The 25,990-nt window shown below is 43.1% G+C and overlaps 1 protein-coding gene across 4 annotated transcripts in view; it reads left to right on the forward strand.

Annotated features, from left to right (window-relative positions):
- The window catches only part of glra1 (glycine receptor, alpha 1), a 121,716-nt gene that overhangs the window by 68,167 nt on the left and 27,559 nt on the right, over positions 1–25,990 (forward strand). For all 4 annotated transcript variants that reach the window (XM_086304932.1, XM_086304942.1, XM_086304917.1 and 1 more), the window contains 4 exons: positions 143–366; positions 6,412–6,494; positions 7,800–7,937; positions 22,086–22,300. In XM_086304932.1, coding sequence (XP_086161058.1) covers positions 143–366; positions 6,412–6,494; positions 7,800–7,937; positions 22,086–22,300 — 660 coding nt within the window. The remainder of the gene's footprint in view (positions 1–142; positions 367–6,411; positions 6,495–7,799; positions 7,938–22,085; positions 22,301–25,990) is intronic.

Consider the following 25,990-nt stretch of genomic DNA (forward strand, 5'->3'; position numbering starts at 1 on the left):
TTCCACCAGGACTAACTATAGTGCCATGCAATAATAAATGAGCTTCAGACCATGCCAGATGTTTGAAGATGTTCAGTAGATGTTCCTTCTGCCTTCTTGCCCATACCTCTAACACTTCCATATCCTCTGTGTCTCCTTGCAGGACTACAGAGTGAACATTTTCTTGAGACAGCAGTGGAACGACCCTCGGCTGGCCTACAGCGAATATCCAGACGACTCGCTGGACCTCGACCCCTCCATGTTGGACTCCATCTGGAAACCTGACTTGTTCTTTGCCAACGAGAAGGGGGCCAACTTTCATGAGGTCACCACCGACAACAAGCTGCTACGCATCTCTAAAAATGGCAACGTGCTCTACAGCATACGGTGAGTGGAGGATTGTTTTATATTCCAACTGTGAGAGAGAGTGGTTATTAAACGGCTCACAGCACCATCTTTGTTAAGATTTCTGACTGTCACCTGCTGACAGAAACTGAGAGCAGTGACCTCACAGGTGAAGGAAATGTTGGGGTAAAGAGCTCAGCCAGTTGTGAGGGGCTCAGAGTAGAAAAGGAGCACATTAATGTGGTTTGGACATCTGTCTGGGATGCCTCCAGGATGCTTCCTGGGCTGTTTCAGGCCCGTCCTACTAGTAGGAGATCTTGGGGCAGACTATGTCTTGGCTCTTTAGGAACACCCAAGTATCAGCTAGTGGAGCAGGAGGAAGTCTAAGCCTCTCGGCTTAGACTGTGGCCTGGACTCGGATGGACTGATAGTGAGCTCAGTGCTCCTACAGATAGATCACACCTGTACGTGAACAAATTTGTTTGGCACAACAAAGCATTCAGACTATCTTTCTGCTTGCTACTACTGCTGGACAAGACGGGTAGAAGAGCACATCAGGAACTTTATAATTTAGAGAAGAGCGATAAAGAAAAGTTTCACACCGGGATGAAGAAGAGTGTTTATAGGATGGGATGTCGTACTGAAACAATCAGTTATAAAACTGTGATAGGAAATAAAAAGTGACTGTCCTGCTCTGACTTCCTGTTTATTGCATTTCACATACCTCCCTCCTCTGCTTCAGAATTCTATTATTGCGTCAGAGTTGGAGGTTTTTATTTCCTCTACTTGCTCACTTTTTTTCTCTTTTTATCTCCAAGACATTCTTTTCAAGGCTTTCAGAGTTATAGCCTCCTTCAGCTGACAAACCTTTTAGCCTGCCGGAGCCTCCTCCTTGCTTTTATTGCGTTTGCTCGGGGGCAAATGAAAAAACGCAGGAGCCATGGTAATCTACTCTGCCTGTTAGTATTCCAGCAGTGTGCCTGATCCATTATCAACCTCAGTTTTCACCTTCATGTCCAGCAGCAGGAGGAGGAGTGAGATTGGCCCTTCTGCACTCTGCCTCCTCTGCTGCTTTCATTTTTTTAAACTTGACAACATCAGAATGAACCCTCGGTTGATCAGCTTGATCTCAGAGGCGACAACACGACTCGGGATATTAAACCATCCCGGGGGAAGGGGGAAAAGTGGGTGCTGTAAATGCTGTTTTCTTTTTTCTATCGTCATCACTCATCGGCAGAGCAGCACAAGGGGAAGTCATGACTGATGCTTGCTTCTCCTCCGGCATGAAAGCAAAGTTTCTGAGACTGGATGGCCAGATTCGCATGTAGTGCAATCTCCCGCTGCACTTCAGACACAAGCACATGCTAGCACTGAAGTAATATAGAGTCCCATTCGTACTTTATCAAAGGGAGAATTTATGCACCGGCACCAGTTTGCAACTGCAGTCAGCAACACCCTACAAAACAAGAGGGAGACCCCCAAAGATCAGACCCCATTCGCAGCACTCGGCCACAGTAGAGACAAACTCTGTTTCAACTGGAGGAGACCGCCAGCACCAGGATCTGGGTGGGGGAGAGCACAAATGGCAAACCTGAGACCCAGCAGCTGCAGAGAGCACTCACTTTCACAGACAGTGAAGTTAAGAGTGTCAGAACTGTCAGGTGTGGGTTTGATCATTTCTTCCCTCACTGAAGAAGAAATTTGATGGTTTCTTTTTGACACAATCTCTGTAACCTCGTGCCTGCTCATTTCCACACCACCGGCGCCGAGGCTCATTCTTCCCTCCAAGAATAAATGATGCTTCAGATACCCTCTATTCCACTCTAACTGGGGCCTGGCAATCTCACTCCTCTTTCCATTATATCTGCTCAGGCTGTTCCATCCCAGTCGTTGCTATCTAGGCAAGCTGCAGACAGATCTCAGAGACTCTGAGAGAAAATAACTTAAACCTGGAAATTTTATGGACCTCATTGAATCTCCTATTAGGCATTTGCCTCCAGCTTAACTTCAGCAAAAATGGAATTTTTCCATTACAAAATCCACCTGCTCCATGCACTAGGAAATGATTTTCCACCCTGTCCTCCTTCACTGGTGACATCTCTCTACCTCATGACTTTGCTTGCTTCTTTACTAAGAAGGTAACAGACGTTAGAGGTCAAGTCAGTGAATCTCCTCCCACTGAAGATGTGTCACCACTTTCCTGATCAGGATGTCCCCAGTTATCAACTCTTGAGTTATCGCCTAGAATTTTTCCCATCCATGCTCTTTTAAGGCATCTCACCCCCGGTCATACCAAACATCCTCCATCCATACATCTTGCTCCTTTCACGCGTATGTTTTTTAGCCATGTTTGAGAGGGTGTAGATCCTGAACATGAGAGCTGATCCATCAACTGTTCACTGAAGCCTCACCAGAAATGGATCAGTGGAAGGGCGGCTGTCAGGAAGACATTCTTAATGAAGAGAAGCATTTTTCAGCAGGACAATGATCCCAAACACCTGGATAGAAGCACACTGTGGAACAGTATGGATGGGTCTCCCCAGAGCCCGGACCTCAACTTTATCAAAGCAGTGTGGGATCATCCTGACAGAGAGCAGAACAAAAGGCAGAAACATCCATTAAGCTTTGAATGTCCTTCAAGAAGCCTGCAGAACTTTTTATAAAAATGGTTATACCAATCACTCACTGTCAAGCTTGTTAGAGTTTCACAAACTCTGTTTCTGCCTCATGTGCTGTATTTCCATGTATGTTTCAATAAATTGCTGCAGCTGTTTCCCATTTTCCCAGCAACATGGAGGTGCACCCCCCAAAATACAGATACACAATCTTCACATTTACCATCAGCAGTGCAGAAAAAAGATTTTTCCATGTCATCCATCTTGTAATTAATTTGAAGTCCAGCTTCGTTTTACAGTCTCGGAGAACAATGTAAAGCACTTCCTCTGTCAGCATTTAGGTGTCACAGAGCAGCAGAAACCACCGAGCTGAGTCCGTCCCTGAGAAAGTGGGACATCGGTGAAAGCTACATCACGTATGTAGCACGAACTCAGCATCCAGTGAGGCACTTGTAACAATGTGCAGACGAGGCAAAGTTTATCTGGAGCATTGGGCGGACTGGACGTGTGTCGTTGCAGAAGGACTGAGCGTGTGCAGTGAAATCACCTCCTGCACTTCACAACAGCTTGCTCAGCTCACACTCTGCACACACCAAACTGAACTTGGTGCTTTTTCCAGGTTTTCTCCCTGAAATTTAAACTGCAGTGTAACATTTGATGCAGAGAACACTTTGATATTTATCGTTATCTGGCAGGAAGCATGTCACCTGGATGTACGTGCTCCGAGTTTTGAGGTTAAGATTAAGTGAAATTAGCAAAACTGTTATTTGTCATTTTTGACAGTCTGCCAATTTATCAATTACTTGAAAGACTGAAACAGTGGATTGTAATAGTGATAGACTGTATTGAGTTCAGTCTATAATTCCAAGGAGTAGATTTTTCAACAGCTTCTCTCATTAAAAAAATCCTCAAACAAGTTTTATTTTAGCTGATGGATGGAATTGCATGTTTAATTTCACTAATGGTTCTTTTTACTTATAAAATTGCTTTTTACATTCATTTCTGGGAAAAACAGACTATTTCCAGAGATGCTCTGCCTCCCATTCTACTTTTAAATACTCTAAACAAGTAAGCCTGCAGTGCGAGAGTGAAGTGCTCTAATAGGGTGATATGGTACTACCAGGTCATTAAGATAAGATGGGGCCTGATTATTTAAGACCTTGTATGTGAGGAGCAGGATTTTGAATTGAATTCTGGATTTAACAGGAAGCCAAGGAAGGGAAGCCAAAACAGGAGAAATATGCTCTCTCTTTCTAGTCCCTGTCAGGACTCTTGCTGCAGCATTTTGGATTAGTTGAAGGCTTTTCAGCGAGTTTTTTGGACATCCTGATAATAATGAATTACAGTAGTCCAGCCTGGAAGTAATAAATGCATGAACTAGTTTTTCAGCGTCACTCTGAGACAGGATATTTCTAACTTTAGAGATGTTGCACAAATGGAAGAAAGCAATCTTACATATTTGTTTAATATGTGCGTGGAAGGACATGTCCTGGTCAAAAATGACTCCAAGGTTCCTCACAGCGTTACTGGAGGCCAAGGTAATGCCATCCAGAGTAAGAATCTGGTTAGATACCATATTTCTAAGATTTTCAGGGCCGAGTACAATAACCTCAGTTTTATCTGAATTCAGAAGCAGAAAGTTAGCGGCCATCCAGCTCTTTATGTCTTTAAGACATTCCTGCAGTTTAACTAATTGGTGTGTGTTATCTGGCTTCATGGACAGATAGAGCTGGGTGTCATCTGCATAGCAGTGAAAATGTATGCTATGTCTTCTGATGATACTGCCTAAGGGAAGCATGTATGATGTAAACAGAATTCGTCCTAGCACTGAACCCTGTGGAACTCCATAATTAACCTCAGTGTGTGAAGAGGACTCTCCATTTACATGAACAAACTGGAGTCTATTAGATAGATATGATACAAACCACTGCAGCACAGTACCTGTAATACCTACAGCATGTTCTAATCGCTCTAATAGGATATTATGGTCAGTATCGACAGTATCGAATGCTGCACTAAGGTCTAGCAGGACAAGCACAGAGACGAGTCCACTGTCAGAGGCCATAAGAAGATCATTTGTAACCTTCACTAAAGCTGTTTCTGTGCTGTGATGAGCTCTGAAACCTGACTGAAACTCTTCAAATAAGCCATTCCTCTGCAGATGATCTGTTAGCTGTTTTATAATTAGCTAAGACTGCTGGGTCTAGAGATGGCTTTTTGAGTAAAGATTTAACTTGAAAGGCTTGAAAATACTGTCAGTATTGTCTGCATGACCAATCTACACAAATCAGCCTCCTACTGCTAATTATTGGACCTAATAGCATAGTTTTTTAATTAACATTCATTTAACCTTTACATTAAAGTTCCATACTGTCAGGAGAAGTTTGAGACTAGTCTCCAAAACATGCAAACCACAAAGGTACGTGTACTTTATTTTGTGAGCCCAGAACTTCTTCTCTCCTATTCAGTCATAACAAGTCGCATTTATTTAAATATTCTTCAAACTGAAGGTGAGAGACTGTTTGTTGGGGATTATTTCCAGTCTGGATTAATCCACAGTCGGTACTCCAGCTCAGTTTGAGGCAGCAGGAAGGTGTCATAGTAAACTGCAGAGTGTGTGCTCAGGGAGACGAGAGGAACGTGGTGCAGTCATTAAATAGACGGCTATTCAGTGAGTTATTCAGTGAACCATGCCACCAAACAAAAAGATAAAGCAGACTCAATAAAAGAGGGATAAAACAAAGTTCAAATTGTTCAGGGAGTGTGGAAAGTTTCCTTTGGCAGTAAAGGCGCCAGTGACCCTTTCTGCAGACCGATTTGCAATTGTCATCAAAATTCATTGTCAGTGACATAAAAACACGTTTGTGTTTAAATAGTTTCATATGAAAAACCTGAAAATGGCACCCGTCATCAGACGCTGTTTTTAATGCTGTGCTGCTCCGTTAAATCCAGAGGAAGGAGCTTCAGACGAGCTCAGCTACTTTCATCTCCAGTCGAAATGAATGACGTTCCCACACAGGAGGGAAAACTTGCGTTTCTCATTTATGCTTACTAAATGAATTTATTGATTGGATCACGTATCAAACTTGTTGCAGTTGGTAATCAATTAAAGAACTAATTGCTCTGGCTTTCAGTTCATTCACACTTTCATGTGTTTGATGCTTTAATTGGTTTGGCTCAAATGAAGTGAATTTTCTATCGTCTCTGCAGAGCTCATTTATTATTTCTGCTGCTTTTATCTTAGCATAAACAAAGTTGTTTATCTTTTATAAACTAATAATGATTCATTTAATCAGTTTTTCCACTGATGATTATTTCAGTCTGAAATTTCAAACCTTCTGAGGTGTCGATGTGGCGATCTGATAAAACCCGAGGTAATCCTCTTACTGTAAAAGTGTGTGTGTGTGTGTGTGTGTGTGTGTGTGTGTGTGTGTGTGTGTGTGTGTGTGTGTGTGTGTGTGTGTGTTTGCAGAATAACGCTGGTCCTGGCCTGCCCCATGGATCTGAAGAACTTTCCAATGGACGTCCAGACCTGCATCATGCAGCTGGAGAGCTGTGAGCAATTACACACACACACACACACACACACACACACAGACACACACATCATTCGATCAGTAACAACAGCTGGCAGAGTGAGAGATATGGTATAGATTTTTCTTGTGGTCTTATTGTTGAGCAGACGTGAGAGGAATCCCAGTAGCGAGTGTGAAGTACATCTGCAGAGGGTCAGTGATCGTAAATCAAAGACAGAACAATGCAGTCGTCTCTGAGTTTGTGAAACAGACACCAAAACATCATAAAGTCGCTTTTTACCGCTGTTTATAAATAACACATTTACTAGTTAAGCCACCAGTTAGTTTTAAGGCATAAAGTAATTCCCTGTATATATTACTGATATTTACACTCCCCAGACACTTTATTAGGCACACCTGTTCATTAATGTTCATTAATATAATCAGCCAATCACACGGCAGCAGCTCAGCGGTGAAGACGAGCTGCTGAAGTTCAGACTGAGCATCAGAATGATGAAGAAAGAATGTGGCATGGTTGTTGGTCTGAGTGTTTCACACACTGATCTCCAACCATCTCTGAGCTCAGAGGAAATAACAAGCCAGCAGCAGCTCTGTGGGAGGAAATGACTCGCTAAGGTCAGAGGAAGATGGACAGACTGCTTAGATAGGAAGGCAGCAATAACTCCAATAACCACTCGCTACAACCAAAGTCTGCAGAAGACCATCTCTGAACCTTGAAGCAGATGGGCTCCAGCAGCAGACGACCACACCAGTGTCACTGCTGTCAGTAAGAAGAGGAAACTGAGTCTATGGCTAACACAGACTCTCAAACCCGGACAACAGAAACTAGAGAAATGTTTCCTGGTCTGACAAGTTTAAAGCATGGATCCATCCTGCCTGTGTCCATGTTCAGGCTGCTACTGGTGGGATTTTCAGTACCATCATTTAAACTCCACAGCCTCCCAGAGTGCTGCTTTGGTCTTTTTTGCTTGATTTTCTTCCTTTTTGTGTTCCCTCTGTCCTCTTTCCTTTCTTCGCCTTCTCTTCCTTACGTCCTATTTTCTTTCTTCCTTCCATTCTTTTGCTTCTTTAGTTGAAAACACAGAAGCCTTTAAAGTTTCCCAAACACTGAGCTCAGGCTTTCTCCCTCACTACTTCAGTGGATTTTATTGCCAATACAGATTGTGATTGTTGTGCTGAACTGGCCTTTTATCCACTAAAACTGCAGGGTGTGACTTTGCACCCCTGCCAGATACAGAGAGGTCCAGTTCCTCCTCAGAGGATGAGAACTGACCTCTGCAGTGATGAAATAGTCTAACCTCCCGCTCATTGCTCCCTCCTCCAGTCGGCTACACCATGAACGACCTAATATTCGAATGGGACAAGAAGGGGGCCGTGCAGGTTGCCGACGGGCTGACACTACCTCAGTTCATTCTGAAAGAAGAGAAGGACCTGCGCTACTGCACCAAGCACTACAACACAGGTGAGAGAAACTGATGCAGAATGATGTTCACCAAACTTTTTTACTGCTTGTTGTAGGAGGAAGGTTAGTATAAAGAGGTCTGAACCTGGAGACCTGCCCCTAGTCTTCATCTTCACTTTTAGATGCTGTTTTCTCTCATATTCATTCCTTGGTTGGGTTCATAAAAATGATGTGGCTTGGCTTTATGCACAGTTCTTCATGTTACAGGTGGAGTGAGAAACACATGGAGTAGCCAGGAATATGCTCGTTTGTGCTGCGGTTGGTTCGTTAGCGGAGCTACGGTGCAGCCAGAAAGGACCGCATACATACAGCATCTCTGTAGTGGCGTGAAGCCATCTTATCTTAATGACCTTATAGTACCCCATTAGAGCTCTTCACTCTCACACTGCAGGCTTACTTGTTGTTCCTAGAGTATTTAAAAGTAGAAGAGGAGGGAGAGCCTTCAGTTTTCAGGCCCCTGTTCTGTGGAACCAGCTTCCAGTTTGGATTAAGGAGACAGACACTATCTCTACTTTTAAGACTTTTCTTTTTGCTAAAGCATATAGTTAGGACTGGATCAGGTGACCCTGAATCCTCCCTTAGTTATGCTGCATAGGCGTAGGCTGCGGGGGGATTCTTCTGAGTTTTCTTCCTGTTAAAAGGGAGTTTTTCCTTTCCTCTGTTGCCAAAGTGCTTGCTCATAGGGGGTCATATGATTGTGGGGTTTTTCTCTGTATGCATTATTGTAGGGTCTGCCTTACAATACAAAGCGCTTTGAGGCGACTGTTGTTGTGATTTGGTGCTGTATAAATAAAATTGAATTGAACTCGTCTGAGCCACTCAGGTTCCCCGGACAGAATCAGCGATCCACTAATGCGATGGGACATCTTCATAGGCTGCATACCCATGATCCTTTGCTCTGCACAGCCAGAACAACCCAAACAAATACAGAATCTTTTTTCTTCCACTTATCTAATTCAGGGTCGATGGCAGGGCTAACACAGAGAGAACTATTCATCAATATCAACGATTACTTAAACATTTCAGTTTCCATGAGAACAATGGGATAAAACCATCTCAGAGCTGGGCTGTGATGCTGATATTATAAGCAAAGAGATCTTTTTATTCTCCTCCTGTTGCCTCAGAATCCATTTTCTGTTCATGCACTGATAGATTTTTTTTACATATTCAGGTGATCTTCTCGGTTCCAACTCAAAGCTTTTGGAAAAGCAAATAATTGTATTTAATCAGCAGGAGGTTAACTGATCGCTATCCCAGCTTTCCTGAGACGTTACGCCAAACAGTTGCATTCTGATACTCTCTCTCCGTTGCTCGGTGAAATACCGAGCTTAGCTCAGCGGGAGCACCGCTAATGATTTCGGTTACCAGCTGCAGGTAAAATGTGCTTCTCTGAGCTACCTTAACATCAAACTGCTGTAATGCTGTGTGCATAGGAAATGTGATGAAGTTGACTTGGATATTTTCAGTTTTGAGGACCAAACCTGCCTCAAGCTTCAGGTTGAATTTTATGGTTTCTCACTCCTCCTCGCTACGCGTCAGCCTTCCTCGGTCTCTTTGTCTGGTTCCTCCTCCTTCTTTCTGTTTGTCTCTGGTTCAGGAAGGAGGGGGTGATATCTCACAATTTACTGAGAGAGATATTCTAAAATCATGTAAACAGGAGAAATGTGCAGAAATCTTGCATGAGTCAGAGACAGGTCTTCACTTTTATTATATTCTGTGAAATATGGAAATAAGTGGACTGAAAGTTTGTTTTCCTGGTGTCATGAAGCCCTCAGTGAAGGGAAAACACTGTAGGCAGCAGAGCTAGTTTGAAATGACGGGGGGGTTGGATTTAAATATTTTGTCTGGTTTCATAACCAGAAAACTGTGAAATTAAAAAGCATCATGTGCAAAAATATAAAGAGGGAAATACTAAATAGGAAAAGATAAACAGGAAGAGAACGTTGAATCGACACAACGCCGATCGTGCACGTGGACAAGACGTCAGGTAACGTTTTTACAGCGCACATGAAAACATGAGGAGGTGACCCAAAGTGCTTTTCAGTCATCGAGCATCAAACAAAATAAACAGACACAGACAGTGACAGCACTGAGCAGGCAGCGAGAGAAACACGAAATCACGAAGCCAAAAAATCAAATACAACGAAATCCCGAAGAAGAGAAACCACAGAGGAGCTGCTGGAGACGATGGAGGACGGGGGCGGCTGCCACGCTCCGTTTCTCCCTCCAGGTCCTCCAAGCGTGGCTGAAAACCATCTGTCCGGTCCACACAGCGAGCCCACGATCCTTACACTCCAGAAAAAACACCAAATATAAAAATATAAATCTGTATTATCTGCATGAGCCAACAGCCTAAAATAGAAAAGCATACATAGCTATAATAATAATAATGACAACTTAGATTAAACAGAAACATTAGAGGTTGAAGAGTATGTGAGGTGTGAGGGGGCGCATTGATGGGGCATCGTGGAGCTGAGGGTGGAGGAATCACAATTCAGCGTTTGTATTTTGGGTCTAAATGATAAAGAAGAACGATCAGAATGACAAACAAATTCCTCCGTATAATAACTGAATAATCATTTACGTACTTTTACTTCTATGTCAGACAGTATATCAGAATCCAGCTGCCCTTTACTGCTGTTCTCACCGAAGCAACACAAAGACCGTGAGTCACAATCTGAGGGACACATAATTCAACAAAAACACAAACGTGACAGATCCATTTCTGTGTGGGTGTGTGTGTGTGTGTGTGTGTGTAGCAGGCTGATTAGTTTCCATTCAGAGGCATCACTCACACAGAGGTTGACATCTGCTGTCGACACTCAGGAGATGAATGATCCTCCTCCAGACGAAAAGCCTTGACACAACTCTGCACACACCCACACACACACACACACGCACTCTTCCTCATACACACACACACAAAGACAATGAAGTGATGATAATCCACAGCTTTGGTACATGAATACATATCAGCTGTTTCCAGGATCTTTCCCGAATCACTGTAGATAAAAAAAAGTGGTTCAGCTGCAGTGTGGACATCAAATACTGATAGAATCATATTTCAGTAAACTGAAGTTAGAGTCTTTTTTAAAGTGAACTATTGATGAAAGAGAGCAGAAAAAATTTACACCAGAATCAACATAACTTGCTGTTATAAACTGGCTGTGCTGACAGGCAGAGAGTGGAGGATTCAGGAAACAGTGATGAACTTAAAAATGAGCATTTGTAGAGCAGGAAACCCAGAACAAGGAGGATCAGGGAAAACTCACACTCAGGAGGGACAACACACTGATCTCAGACAGCGAGGGCACAGGTGAGGTAAAGACAACACACAGAGAACAGCAGTCACCGAAATAAAACAGGAAGAGAGCCACGATACAGAGACAAGGCTAGAGGAACAGACTGAGAACACAGAGGAATGCAAGGACCTCCATAACTCCGTGCTTCTCAAATATTTCCTGTTACGCCCCCCTTAGGAAGAAGAAAACATTTCACGCCCCCCAACTCGCCCCGCAACCATAAATAATATAATTTGTCTATAAAATTGTTATTATAAGTCCATCTTTTAAAGATGTCCTTTTTTAAAGAAAAAAAAAGAAAGAAATATAGATTAACCTAAAACATAGTACATGCAGTAGTACTGCAACTCTCTAAACTACTACTACATTTTAAAGTGCATTCATTTGTCTCAAATAAAATAAATCCTTATTTAAACTGTAAAACATTTTTTGACCAACTTGAACCAACTTTTATTCTGAAAAATAAAATTAAACAAAATCAATCAATAAATTTAAACTGATCAGCAACATTAACTATTCAAGTACAGATCCCCAAAACTCAAATTCAGCCCTTCTCAAATATACAAAGTCAGAGTGAAGCCGAGCGCTACAAACACTCCGTTACATTTCCTTGTCTTAGCTTTTGGGAGACTTTCGTTTGTCCCATCTCCGTCTCATTGTCACTGTTAAATATTTTTTAAATATGGAATAACTGAAGCTGACAACTGAAAGCACCATAAGACACTTATGTCAAGCATCTTTATCAGGAAGTAAACACAACACATAACACAAAAGAAATAGTGGGAATATAACCCACAGCATAGAACCCTAATCCCAACATAACCCCAAATATAAAACTACAAAGACCTAGAACCCAAAAACTTGTTTCTTTTTAAGGAGGGTAGCATCGCTAATCTGCTGTAACTTATTTCTTTCTTTAATCACAAATTTAAATAAGCACACGTACTCGGGGTTGAGAGGAGGAAGACACACCAAGACACGGTGTGGGAGAGAGTCAGAGGTGATTAATAACTAATTCCTCCACTGTTTAATTTTTTTAAAACTGTATTTCAAACAGTTTGAAATTCTGAGTGCATTTAAAAGCGTCATACGTCGTCCGCACAGTTAATGGATCGTCAGTATCAATATTTAATTCAAAGACTCAAAGAAAGCTTTAAGGACTAAAGATTAAACCCAGAGCACAGAGAAACAGCACTTCTCATACTCAGATTCATCTGAGTCCATTTTACTGGAGAGAGGCTCAGAGGGGCATTTCATGTTAGTACAGCAGAGACCAACAGCAGACTTCAACAATTATTCGGGCTTCCTTAAAAATTCTGAACAGATTTCCTGCCTCCATGAAGATGCTTTAGGTGAGCCAGCGTTTTAGCCACACCCCCAGTGGTTGGCGAGTAGTAAGGCTGAACGTGGCACTACCAAAACAATTAGCTAAAAAGCTCTGTGTGGAGCCTCTCTGCACCTGTGCAGCTCGCGTCTGCATTTTCAGGTGAATTGCTCAAGGACAACATTCTGCCCCGCCCTCCCTCCTCTCTATCTCCTCTGTAACAATCTCTGCCTGCGCTCGCGTGCGTGCTGCCACGAGCGTGTGTTGGCGTGTGTTTGCGTCGCGTCTTCCCAATCAAGCATTAAGAGGGAATTAAGGTGTCATTGTTCCTCAGATTTATTAGCTGCAGTCTATTGTGACTCCAGGAGCGAGGGAGCTCCCCCCTCCCTCCGTCCACTCCAGCACACACATAAAAAGCCCTGTTTGAAATACTAATTACACTTTCTGCTGCATTGCAGGGCACTTTGTTTCTGGCTAATAATACGTTCGTGGTACTCTTTCGTGAGGTAGCTGTTAATAGCCTAACGCCTGCAGAGTGGCTTCTCTCAGCCTTCACCTGGTTCTTAATTGACATCGACATGAAGAATCCCCGCCGTCAGGCTGTCCATATTCCACTTCGTCTCCTGCTGAAAGTGGCTCGGTACTAGGGTTGCCAACTCCCTGAAAAATAAATAAGGGACACCTCGTGGCCATGGCCGGGCAACCCAGTTGTCTTCATCCTTCCCAGTGTGGTAGCTCTTTTTTTTTGTGTGTGAAATTATTTTTTAACCATTTGACTTGAATTTGATTTAAGCAGATGCATATTCTTTGTGATATGACCATATGGGAAACAAATGATCATTTAGCCATTTATTTTTTAGCTCAAAATGACAACATTAACAGAGTAAAACAGGTCTCTTTCTTACACAGAAGCCTGTCATGCTTACCTTTTGAGAATATAAGTAAATCTTTATTTAAAAGAACTCTGTCCTGCTTAACTTAAAATTATATAAATTAATAGAAAGCAATAGAACGAAAAATATTCTTGTAACAGTGCACATATAGTGCATTTAGTACAATTGGCTTCAGTTGAGGTATTATTTCAGCTTTTCTAATGCTAATCAGCTGCTCCTGTTTGTAAACCCACTTGTTCCCATGATTACACATCATAACTCATCATCATTATTCATCTATGTATTACTTTTATGTATTAGTGATCTATTTGTTGTAATCATCTATCCTTGCAGTTGTTTATTACACAAAATAAATTATATTATTACACTTCTGGCCACATAGCGCTGATATTCACCGCACATGCCCATATTAACCTTAACCAGAGGGTTTAAAAAAAACAAACCAGTGTTTACATACCATATCTGTTTCTGCCGTGGCCTGGTGGACAAAAAATTGGTTAAGGGTTCCCCGAGCTTTCACGCCCCTCATGTTCTTCTTGTGCCCACCATTAGAAGCATGCCTATGGAAAAAGTGCGCCGGCACACAGTGCAGTGCGCTTTATAGGTGTTATGGTGACCTTTTCCAGCCAGGTGTTTTCCTTTTCCCATTCCTCCCTGTACTTTTGCAGCCTTTTTTTTCTTTCTCTGAGCGAACAAACATTGCTGCTCTAATGCTGGGCTTACACTGTGCGATTTTTGGCCCATTTTGAGACGATTTTTGAGTCGTGCGACCGATTTGGTGATCGGCCCGATTTTGGCCTTCATCGTGCATCGTGTAGTATACTTGGGGTAACGAGAAGCGATTAACACCTCGAGCAGCTCCCGATCATCAATCGCTCGTGAGGGTGCTCACACTGCTCGCGCGCAAACACGTAGACGTCGGTGAAAAAGACGTTGCAGCACGGCAGTGCTGCGTGTGATCTGGACACAAGCGATGGAGGCACAACTTGTAGAACTTTGGAAAGCTCATCCGAGCCTTTTCGATGTGGCCTCACAAAATTATCACGACCACAACAACCGTGAAACTAGTTGGATTTACATTGCTGCTCAATCACAGCTGCCTGATCAATGTTTTTCATTAGCAATTTAGCAAAGTTGATGGTGGTGGTGTGTCTGTGTGAGTGAAAGACAGAGAGGGAGGGAGAGCGACAGATTTTCTGTTATAACCTTCATTTTATGGACGCACAGTGTGAGCACTCAGGTCGCATCAGAGCATCGGGCGGTATAGTGTGAGACCCTGCATCGTGACCTACCAACTTCTAACCCCTGCAAGTCAATCGTGCAGTTTGAGCAGGAACTGAATACTGAAAAAAATGGCACAGTGTCTGCCCAGCTTTAGGTGTACTGTCGTCCGAGACTTGCACCGCAGTGTCGGCGTTTGTTTCCCTGTTGGCCATGCTTGTTGTTGTGGTCATCTGTTGTCTTCCGGTATTTTCTCCGTAAGCGACCTTTCCTCGACCAATGAGATGAGCGGTAATCTGAATTGTCATACTCGAATTGTCATGAGTGTGCTGTCAGCGCATTGGTCACAAAGCAGGAGAGGGGCTGGGAATTGTGTTTTCAAACAAAGCGTTAATTCCATTAACATTTATAGACTACTTTTGATTCTCACTGTATTACGGGACAAAGTGCGTCCCTTATTAGCTCAATACGGGACGTGTGCTTTTGTTTCTAAATACGGGACGATTCCGTTTTTTAAGGGACGGTTGGCAACCCTACTCGGTACATCCGGTGTCTAAAACTGATGTTTTAACCTTACACATCTGTACAATCGTCTCAGTTTCATTAGCTCTCCAGGTTCGTGCTCCTTGTTTTTCATTAAATGTTGTTTTTGTATAAATTAAGTAATGCAACACACAAGCAAGCACCTCATATTATTTTTTCAGTACAACCTGAGATGTGTGGACACACAGCTTCATCTCATCCCGGGGGTGTCAATTAGTGCTGGCCTGGCTCATTGACCCAGCCCGTGTCCTTCCTGCTTTACAGCATCAGTAGAAGAACAGGGTTACTGTTGTTAAGGGGCGTGTTTTAAACCAAACTAACCGAAGCCTAACCAGGTATTTATAGTGCCTGAACCAACGAGCGAAGGAACAAGAACAAGAGCGAGTCAGCCCAACAAAGCAGCAGGCTGACGAGCTGAAAGACTCGAGCTCGTTACTTTAACCCTTCCTACCTGTGAGACCTTTGTCCCCACCGGCAGCGGCTGTCATTAAAACACAAGCTGAGCAGGTTTCAGTGTGTGGAACAACGTCCTGGTTATGCGCCTCAAAATCTGTACAGTTCAAATCAATGTTTGAAGATGTGTTCCTGGCTCATAGTTTAAAGATTGTTTGTAAGACGGACTGTAAGACACATCAAGGTCACATCAAATGTGAAAATCGGTAAACCTTCACATTTACAACTGGGTGAAGTAAAAGGTGTGCTGGAGGTCTGGGCTCTGTCCATGGAGCTTAAGACTTGAACTGTAACTGGATGTTGATTATTAGCAGTGCTCGGGTCGATACTGAAGAAGAGTCACATTTTACGTTGCTTGTTTTATACTACTGTAACACGTTTTAGCAACTGAGCTGTCTGCTTTTACTCGTCACTCTTTCCTCTATAAACAGGAAGTCTCGGTGTTTGTGTGGCTTTTAGAGAGAGGTGGGTAGTATATAATTACATTTACTCAGTTACATTTACTTACAGTACAATTTTTGGCTACTCTCCCCACCTCTGGTTTTTGTGCATGTCTGTCTTGAAAAAGAGATCTCCATCTCAGTGAGATGACCTGTTTCAATACAGGATTTAATGATAACAGTAATGATAATAATAATATTAATAACTTGCCACAAAGTTGAGAGTGGTTAGTTTGACTCTTTACAGGTGCGTCGCTGCCACGTCGCTCTGCGCGTCTTCCCTCGCAGCTTCAGCTGTGGCTGAATGAATCTGGCTGTTTATCATAGCAAACATTCCTAAAACTAAAACTCTGAACGAGGACCTGACAGAATCTTCTCCTTTAGCATAGCTGTCTTCACCGTTAAATTGCCTTCACTGTTCAGGAACAATGCATTTTCACTTTTGATATTTCCACATTTGCAGTTTATAGAGGCAGACAGGAGACAGCGAAGCAGGTAGAGCGCAGTTAAGGAAATGCGAGCCAATCAGAATGAGTTCTGAGCAGGTGTTTAAAACAGGTTACAGGTTGGTTTTGTGATCAATACGAGTTTTGAAATATTTAAAGAGCGGGCGTGCTGGTTCTTCTTTGTTGGTGTGTCTCTGATTCTCAGTCAGGCCGAGAAGACGGAGTGTGACGTAATACAGAAACATGTAAACCTACATACATGCCACCTCTGTTGCAGGGGATGAGTGAATTTACAGATTTAAACACACACACATGAATGGTGTGAGTTCATGTACAGTGTTAAGTACAGCAGAGACACACACATCTTCCACACAGTGAGATATGGGCCTGGCTGAATAATTTCAATCTTCTTATCAGATAGAAAATATGGACAGCACTTAAAAGCTCTGAAGTGTATCACAGCTATAAATCAAGTTCACCCCCCTCCTCCTCCTGCTGTCGTCATTCTCTCCTTCCCTCTTGTATCTTCCACTCCTCCTCATCCCTCTCTCCTCTCGCTCTATCCTCAAGTTTCTCCGACTTTCCACTTGACATCCTTCTTCTCCTCGGTCACTCCCTCCTTTCACTCCTCCTCTCTCCAGTCTTTTAGGGTTAACTCTAACTGATGAGGCCACCGTGCATTGATCGTCTTTGATTAAATGGATCTTCGGCCATCTCGCTCTCTGTGGTTTATTATGAGACCCAGTGTGCTCATTACATTACAGAGAGGCAGAGGGACACGGTTACTGTTGCTACAGTGCTGCAATGCAAATAAACCCACTGCAGTCTGCATTTTAAATGCTAGAATTTCAGATTTGAAAATAATGTTTAACCTTTAACAGACCATATATAACAACCAGCCTGTTTACCATTTACTGTCATCCAGAGATGAAAACCAAAGCATTACAGCTATCACTGTTAGGACCCTGGCGTGGCATAATGCTTAGCATACCATTACTTATCCATCCATCTTCTCCTGCTGATCTGGGTCCGGGTCAAAGGGGCAGTAGACTTAGCAGAGGAGCACAGCACTAGGACATCCTGAAACACCTCATGGCAGAGACAAGGCATCCTGGTCAGTGTGGAGAAGCAGCAGATACCCTACGGAGGGTGTATCTACCCAGAGCTCATGGTAGCATGTGAGGACAGCAGATTAACCATTAAGGCTTTAGTTTCACACTCAGCTTCACCACAGCACACCAGTACAACCAGTCCACATCACCACAGAAAATAAACCTTTACATTTGATTTACAAGTTGTGCTAACAAAAATGTTTAATTAGCTAACTTCAGGTGTCGGTAAGGTATCACAGAGGCATTCAAACTGATATTAGATGATGTCTCTGTATGTGTTTACAAGCAAAGACAGTTTTCAGATGATAAAATATTCCCAAATCTCGTGCAGTGATGTGGTGATGTGGTGATGTGGACTGGCTGTACTGGTCTGCTGTGGTGAAGAGAGAGCCGAGTGTGGAAGTAAAGCTGTGCAGCTATGCTGCTGTGACCAAAAGAATGAGATACAAGTGCAGCAGACTCACTGTGAGCCAGTTTTGACAGGATTGGACAGATAACTGGTCTCAATGATCCTGTTTGTTGGAGTCAGTTTTTACTGCAGGAAACCACAAAAACAGCAGCTGCACAGTTTTGCTGTTGATTTCAAACATTTCATTTAAGAATTGTTATGATGAACTTACAATAAGAGGTTTGTCATGTCACATCTGTCAAATCAGTTCTGATGATGTTTCATCTGGACACACCTTCTTCTTCCCGAGACTCCGTCAATGTCAAACCCAGAAAATGTAGTTTGCTCTCACGAACAGTAGAAACGAATGCAGTGTTCATCTAGGATCTACAGTGAGAGTGGACCGCATCTTTTTCTGGAACAAAGCAATACGCGTCAGATAACTGAGTGAAAATATAACCAGGATAAAAAACACAAACAGGAACCGAGACCAAAATTTCTCAACTTTTAAGGGTGTTTGCTTCCAGGTTTGTACAAAGTATGGATGATGTCAGAAATAATGTCATGAATACTTTTTTATTTATTCCAAATAAACTCCAGACTGCATCCTGTAAACAGAAAAAGATGAATGACTGTCTCATGTAAAACCAGACTGACTCTGTGATTTTTGAGATCAGGCCTCTGTGGGGGTTCTCGCCATCTGCTGTAGGATTTACACCTTTTCTTGTGTCTGCAGAAGCTTCTTTCTGTCGGGCTCTATGTTCGAGACCACAGTGATGCTGCTGAATGAATTCGGATAAGTATCTAAAAATCTAAAGTGCCTAAAACTAAAGCACAGTGTGTATTTGTACTGCTGTGCAGTGTAGTACAGCATGAGCAAAGGGATTAGGAGAAGTAGGTCCTGACTCCGTTCTTCCTAATCTCTGCACTCCCTTTTCACGGCAGCATGCTGTGAGCATAAACATCCAGAGCTTCCCCTCAAAAGGATGAGCAGTGCTTCTGGCAGGTACAACAAGGGAAACGCATCAGCGGGCTTTTAACAGCACACTGCATGTAGTGCGCTGACTTAAGAAGGCAACAAAGTCAAGTTAAAGTGCTGCTTTGTGAGGAGATGTAGGACAAAAACATCCAGTTCACGGTCCTACGTTTCGACAAAGACAAATAGATTCATTTTTCTACACAGACACAACAAGCGTGCCGGAGAAACACTCAGACGGATAAGATGGACGTGACTGTTTGATCACTGATTTATGAAGATGTGTCCAACTCCGAGCTTCCTGAATGAGTGAAAAAAGGCAGAGTGCTTGTGCCTGTTGGGGAATAACAGAGTTGGTCATGATTGTGGGAGTTATTCACAGATGTACTTTTCCAAAACCAACAATCCAGCAAACTGGCCTGCTTCAGTCAGCATTTAGACAGATGTACAGAGAAGAAAATGCAAACGTCTCAATGGAGCCATCTTCGTTTGGAGTGGAACCGTCTGAGAGTACACACCGTTACTCCCCGTAGTTAAATAATTAGTGCTTTCCCTCCTCTGTCATACAGTTGTCGGGTTTCAGCTGACCACTTTAGCCTTTTCTAAAATAAAACTGAACAGCCAAAAGTAGCAGGACGCTGCAGGACATAAAGCTCATGTAAAGATGAGCACAACGCTGATGCAGCCGTTATAACAGATGTGTCTTCAGTGCAGCTGATATGAAGCTTGGCTCAGGTCACCAGATACTTTCAGAGCATCTTTTCTTTACACTTTAAACTCCAGAGGTGACCTCCAGGGCTGGAAATGAAGCCAGCAGCTGCAATTCCTCTACTGTCCACTAGAGGCTCCAGCAGTGAGTCAGTCTCCATAGACTCCCATGTTGAACCTTTGCAGCAGAAATAAGCATGTTTACAGCCTGATGCTGTTTTTGTCTTTATAGATAATTTCTTTCGTCACGACACCTGCAGAGGGACAGAACTCACCTGTTTAACTTGGACTGTAAACAGGATATTTTGAATATTTTTATTGAGCTGCTGGTTTTGATAAACCTGATTATTCCTGGTTGTGTTTAGCTGCTGATGGATTCGTGTGTTAAACACAATTCCTCATCTTCTCTTTCTTGGACTAAAATAAACTGTGCACTTTGTCCTCTTAGAGTGATGAAAAACGCTGCTGTGCTGTGAAGATGGAAATGATTCGCTCCTCTTCACACTCTGTGAGTGGCAGGCTGAATCCCAAACCTCCTCCTGGGTTTGTTTTCAGATGTGCCACATGTTTGGCTTCCTTTGATATTTGGCGAGCCCCCGTATGTCTCTCTGATTTTCTGCTTTGGCTTAGCATGAGCGCTGAAGGAAGATGACATTTTGTCTCAAAGACGTCAGCATCGTCTCTGTGGCTCATCCTTTTTTCAGTCTGAGAGCTCCTTCCTTCCTTCTCTTACTCTCCCCCTCGCTCTTGTTTCCTTGCTTCCTCCAATCTGTGCTTGTTGTTCTTTTAATTTACCCTCCGTCTCATCATTTCCACCTGTTCTTCAAGGAGATGTGCCTTTGCCAATGTTTAATGTGCCCTTTCAAATGAAGATAATCGAGAATTCAGTAACACTCTTCGGTGATAATGGAACCGCACTGCCTCTGGGAAACTGATGAAAGAACATTTTGCTTTTGTTTAAACATTGACCAGCGTCGTTTCTTTTTCCTGGAATCAGCGCTGTGTGCTTTATGTGTTGCAAGTTCAATCATTCTCCAAATGAGATTTCCGTGTGATAATAGAACACCTACCGACACAAAATGACTGGCTCCATGAATATAAAGCTGTGGAGAGAAAATCTTATGCGTGTCGTAAGCCATCTCATTAAAAACCAAACCAGTTGCTTTAAAAAACGCTAAAGATAAGAACAGCAAAAATGGGCACTGTTACTTTTACATGCCATGATCTGTGACCACCATCTCTTGCTCTGAAACTGAACTCAGGGCTTGTGGTTAATTTGGTGATTCTTCGGGTTTTCTCTCTGTTATTGACACAGAACTTAAAGTTAATCCCTTAATTCCATAATCCCTGATGACTCCGATGTTTAAACTGCACCATGCACTGCCCATCTGCAAGCCACTTTGCAACCCACCTCGTCCCTCTGAAACACACTGAAGTAGAATACACGAGACAAGGTTGCAGGACTCTTCACGACGATAACGAAGATGATTAGTGTTGCGAGAGGGTGTACTTAATAATCAGGCCCCATGTTATCTTAATGACCTTATAGTACCATATCACTCCATTTGACCAAGGGGTGGCTGTAGCTCAGGCGGTAGAGCAGGTCATCTATTGATCGAAAGATTCGAGGTTCGATTCCTGGCTTCCCCTAGTCTGCATTAACCCCAAATTGCTCTCTGATGCATCCATCAGAGTATGAATGTGTGTGAATGTTACTTAGAAAGCACTTAGAACAATGTGCTTGTGTGAATGGGTGAATGCATAATGCAAGTTGTGTGAAGCGCTTTGAGTGCTCAGAAGAGTAGAAAAGTGCTATATGAGAACCAGTCCATTTACCATCACTTTGCTCTCACACTGCAGGCTTACTTGTTGTTCCTAGAGTATTTAAAAGTAGAATGGGAGGCAGAGCCTTCAGTTTTCAGGCCCCTCTTGTGTGGAACCAGCTTCCAGTTTGGATTCGGGAGACAGACAGTATTTCTACTTTTAAGATTAGACTTCCCTGACCACCCTGGCATCTTTCCTGCATGCGCCCTGCACATCAACAGCACAAGCTAAAGGGTCCACACAGTTCTATAAAATACAACACCAGTGGGTTTTGATGTGTTAGTATGTGATCAGCTGAGACAAGAATGTGTTAATAGTAAATAAGCTGGTGTGCTCACTCAAAGCAGCAGTAACAGGACATTTGTCACCCTCACCCTTCTCTTTCTTCTCATTCGACAGGACGAGCCCAAAGAAACTGCTGTCCTTTCTCATATCTTCTGCTCTCTCTGTTGTCTCATATCTCTTCGCCCACAAACTCCGACCTCATCAAAGACACTTCTTTGTCCCCCACCTCCCAGGTAAATTCACCTGTATCGAGGCTCGTTTCCACCTGGAGCGTCAGATGGGTTACTACCTGATCCAGATGTACATCCCCTCTCTGCTCATAGTCATATTGTCCTGGGTTTCCTTCTGGATCAACATGGACGCCGCGCCCGCCCGGGTGGGCCTGGGCATCACCACCGTGCTGACCATGACCACGCAGAGCTCCGGTTCAAGAGCGTCTCTGCCCAAGGTGAGGACAAATCACTCGTTATTGTAGTCTGCTTGGACTTCATGAACATACCTTATTTCTAATTCATTTATTCCTGGACTCTTAGAGAGCAGCTTTGCATGATTCACAGTTTAAAATAATCCTTTCTCAGTGCTTGTCTGAAACAAGCTGTTTTAGCTCCTCCCCCTTACAATGACCTTCCATCTGATTGTCTTCCCCTTCCATATGGAAGGTATTAACAGCAGGAGGGTGCAGCTTTTACACTCATAGCCAGGTGCCTGAGAATACAATAATATCATATAGACGTCATACAGAGGTACGAATAGAAAGAAACTGTAACGCTTGAGGTTTTGGCTCATTATTGGAAACTGGAACAGCAGACAGGAAATAAGAAACAGCAGAACGGAGCCACTTTAAAGGTTTGTATTCCTTAACCCTGTAACATTTCACAGGGTTGTGTGATTTTTTGAGACCTCTGTGTCATTAATTATTTTTTTTCCTAAAAACTGCAAAAATACATAAAAATAATAATAAATAAAAACATTTTAAAAAAACCCATAAAACTCCTATATCAAGAATTTTATTCATATGATAGCTTGTAATGATGACATACAAGAAAGCCGCAGGATAATCACAGAATTAGCTATTTTATGCCTTTTATGTTCCAGTCCAGTGTTTATAATAAGCTAATATTCTACTGCTTCTTCTTCAGTACTTAACTCTGTATAAAGACAGAAACAAAATCATCTTATTCCTGTGATGAACTTTCAGGTTTGAGCTGATAGTTTATCCGTAAGCTTATTTTCACATCTGTTGACTTTTACCTTTACAGATATTGTTTTTCATCCGTCACACCCCCAAAAACACCAAAACAAAGTAAAATATGAAGCAACGGCAGGAAGAATTTGTATGCATGACGTGCCGTTTAATGACAGATGTCTTTTCATCCCTGTTGGAAGGAAGGCCTACAGCTTTTTCTGATAATTAAGGGACATAAATGACAGAGGCAGTGACAAAGACGATGTAGACAGAGAGTAATTAATTGAAGAAAAGTTGGAATGAAGGGAAAAGATAAATCAATGGGAGGGAAAGAAAAATTTCCTTTTCCCTGACAAATTAGAGACAGAGTGGAGGGAAGTCGAGAGGCAGACAGATGGAGGGATGAAAGAAGGAAGAATTTAAAAAAAGACCTTTAACAAAGAAGGTTCAAGGAGACAAAAATGGAGACAATATGTTTTAGAAAGCGAGAGGAATCTTTTACTGTCAGGGATTTTCAGATTAAAGTGAAAAAATGGTCAGGGTCTGCGTGAGCTAGTAGGATTGTATAATTACGTCCAGGAAAGCTGTAATCCCCAACACAAACACACACACACATATACACACTCTGTTGACATTAGGTGCTTCATGCGCTCTAAAAATTGAACAAGTGAACCATGATTCCTCTGCAGTTCAGCTGTCACAATAATGATCACACAGCACAGCTGAGCTTAGGTGGGCATGCTGCTCCCTCTCTCACACACACACACAGACACACAGTGTTCTGTGAGTGTTCTCACAGTGTTCTGTGTGCGATTGATAGCAGACACACACACACACACACATATGGCTCTCTTCAGATGTTTCTGCTGCAGCTTGTCAGATCAGAGCAGATGGAAGTGGACACGAGGCGAGATCTCTGCTCAGCTGATCATGCTGTCCATATACAGCACAGTACACACACAGTATGACTCTCTCCACGTCTACTTATCGTACCATTATTGGGACACATGTTGTTGTACCCTCTAAGCCCCAGCCACAGACCTGGGGCGGCTGCAGTTCACCTGTAGCAGTGGACTTTCAGAGAGGGGCTGACTTCACTGATTCAGATCAGGGCTGCAGATCCTTTTTGTGAGAAAGTACAGACGTCGCAGAAATATGCAGACGTTTCCTTCGGTTCTGCTGCTGCCAGGATACAAACAGCGGCTATGAGCGTTACGGCCCCAACCGAAAGACAAGGAACCAGGAGAGGTGGGGTTGGCGTAAGCTTCTCAGCAAAACCGACTGCACGCCTCTGTCTCCACGTCTTCACTTTTATTTCCTTTGCCTTCTCTGCTCAGTTAGTTTTAAGCCCCTGAAAAATGTCTGATCAGGTTTAGGAACAGCTTGAATACATAATAACCCAGCGTGTTGTGACACGTGCGTTTAAATTTCTGAACAAGCATCCCTCTGTGGGGAGCCAGGACCAAGACCTCAGTACCAGGTTATGAAAACTTTGAGCCCCTTCTCTGACACATCAGGGATGATAACTGGCTGTGTGGAAACTACATCCTTCTTTAGTATTTATGATGATATTTCTTTTCTGTCTCTCAGTGAAGAAAGGATCGATGCATTGATCTTCTGACAGGGAGCTCAGTTGCGTGATGCTGCATGCATGAACAGCTGATGCCCCGTCAGAAACCTTCAGTCCAGTCGTGACTCGATGCTGAGGAAGCCCCTCTCAGAGTTCTCAGAGTGCTGCTGAGTCAGCAGAACTGTGCTGGAAATCTGAACAGGTGAAGGATGACTGCGGGGAGATCTGTTATTAATCCAAGTTTAATGTCAACTTTGGTGAAATTAAAAAAGAAGGATGGTCAGATTATCTTACATTACAGATTAGCACAGAAAAAAACATCATCTGTTCAGTACTGAAAGATGATCTTTCCATCCATCATTCCCACATTTTCCCGTTCCATGCACGTTGTATTCCACTAGCCCACTTCTCAGTTTGTCCTCTCATCCTGAAGACTTGATATGGAGCTTGCTGATCGGGCCACATATGAACCGGTATGCTTCAGTTATCTGTCGCTTTTATCAGGATGACGTTAGCCTGGGGACATTTTGTAGATGCGTGAAAGGATTGAAGCTCCAATCTGTTGTTCCCAAGTGTTCACACTAGACTATCCAGCTACTCTACTCACGTGCCCCAAACGATTTCCAAGCTACCCCATGCCTTGAATCCCTCTGTGAGTGGGTCACACAAAGACGGGTAGAAGCTAGGCGTCGCCTCCACCCACACGGGCTACGTCAGCAGTACGTCACTGTGCTGTGCTGACCACGTTCCTCTCTCACACTGATGTCACAGCAATGGAGGGTGCTATCTGGGCCAAAACAACCATGTCTGATGCCTGAGTTTTAGGCTCCTGTGGATTATTCTTACACACATTTTTACCTCGTTATTTCAACCTGTGGAAACATTCAATGCAATATGATTATGGCAGAAAATAAGGGAAAATCCCCCCTCAGTATTCCAGACACTTGCTCAGTCTGTCAGCACTTTCAGCTCACGGCCCGCCACTACTTCTTCTTCTTCTTCTTTTTTGATCCTTGCCCTGTGAAGCATGAGTACAGTAACGCCGCCTAAGCTGCTCAGCAGGTCACTACTGCTCAGTTTGTCTGTCAGGAGCTTTCAGCCTCACACAGATCATACTGCAGCACCAAGCTAACAGTCGCCTGTGGACACAGTAAAAACACACGAGTCACTCTCAGGATGTAGAGCGTGAGTTTAGTGTGCTTCAGTCCTGCCAGATTTCATAGCTAAGCAGAGTCTGCGAGAGCTAATTTAAGAAATCTGTACCAGCAGCATAAGGAAAACTGTGGTCACTCATAACGCTTCATGTTGGCAGTAAAACAAAAACAGCATCAGGAAATAAAGTGTTGTCCAACAGTGTGGTGCAGACTCTCTCTCCATCTGCT

The sequence above is a fragment of the Aulonocara sp. 'chitande type north' Nkhata Bay genome, linkage group LG2, assembly GCF_057382095.1.
Source record: "Aulonocara sp. 'chitande type north' Nkhata Bay isolate Kocher_YH1m ecotype deep benthic linkage group LG2, A_spYH_male_GT1.1, whole genome shotgun sequence".
In the NCBI taxonomy this organism is placed as follows: domain Eukaryota; kingdom Metazoa; phylum Chordata; class Actinopteri; order Cichliformes; family Cichlidae; genus Aulonocara; species Aulonocara sp. 'chitande type north' Nkhata Bay.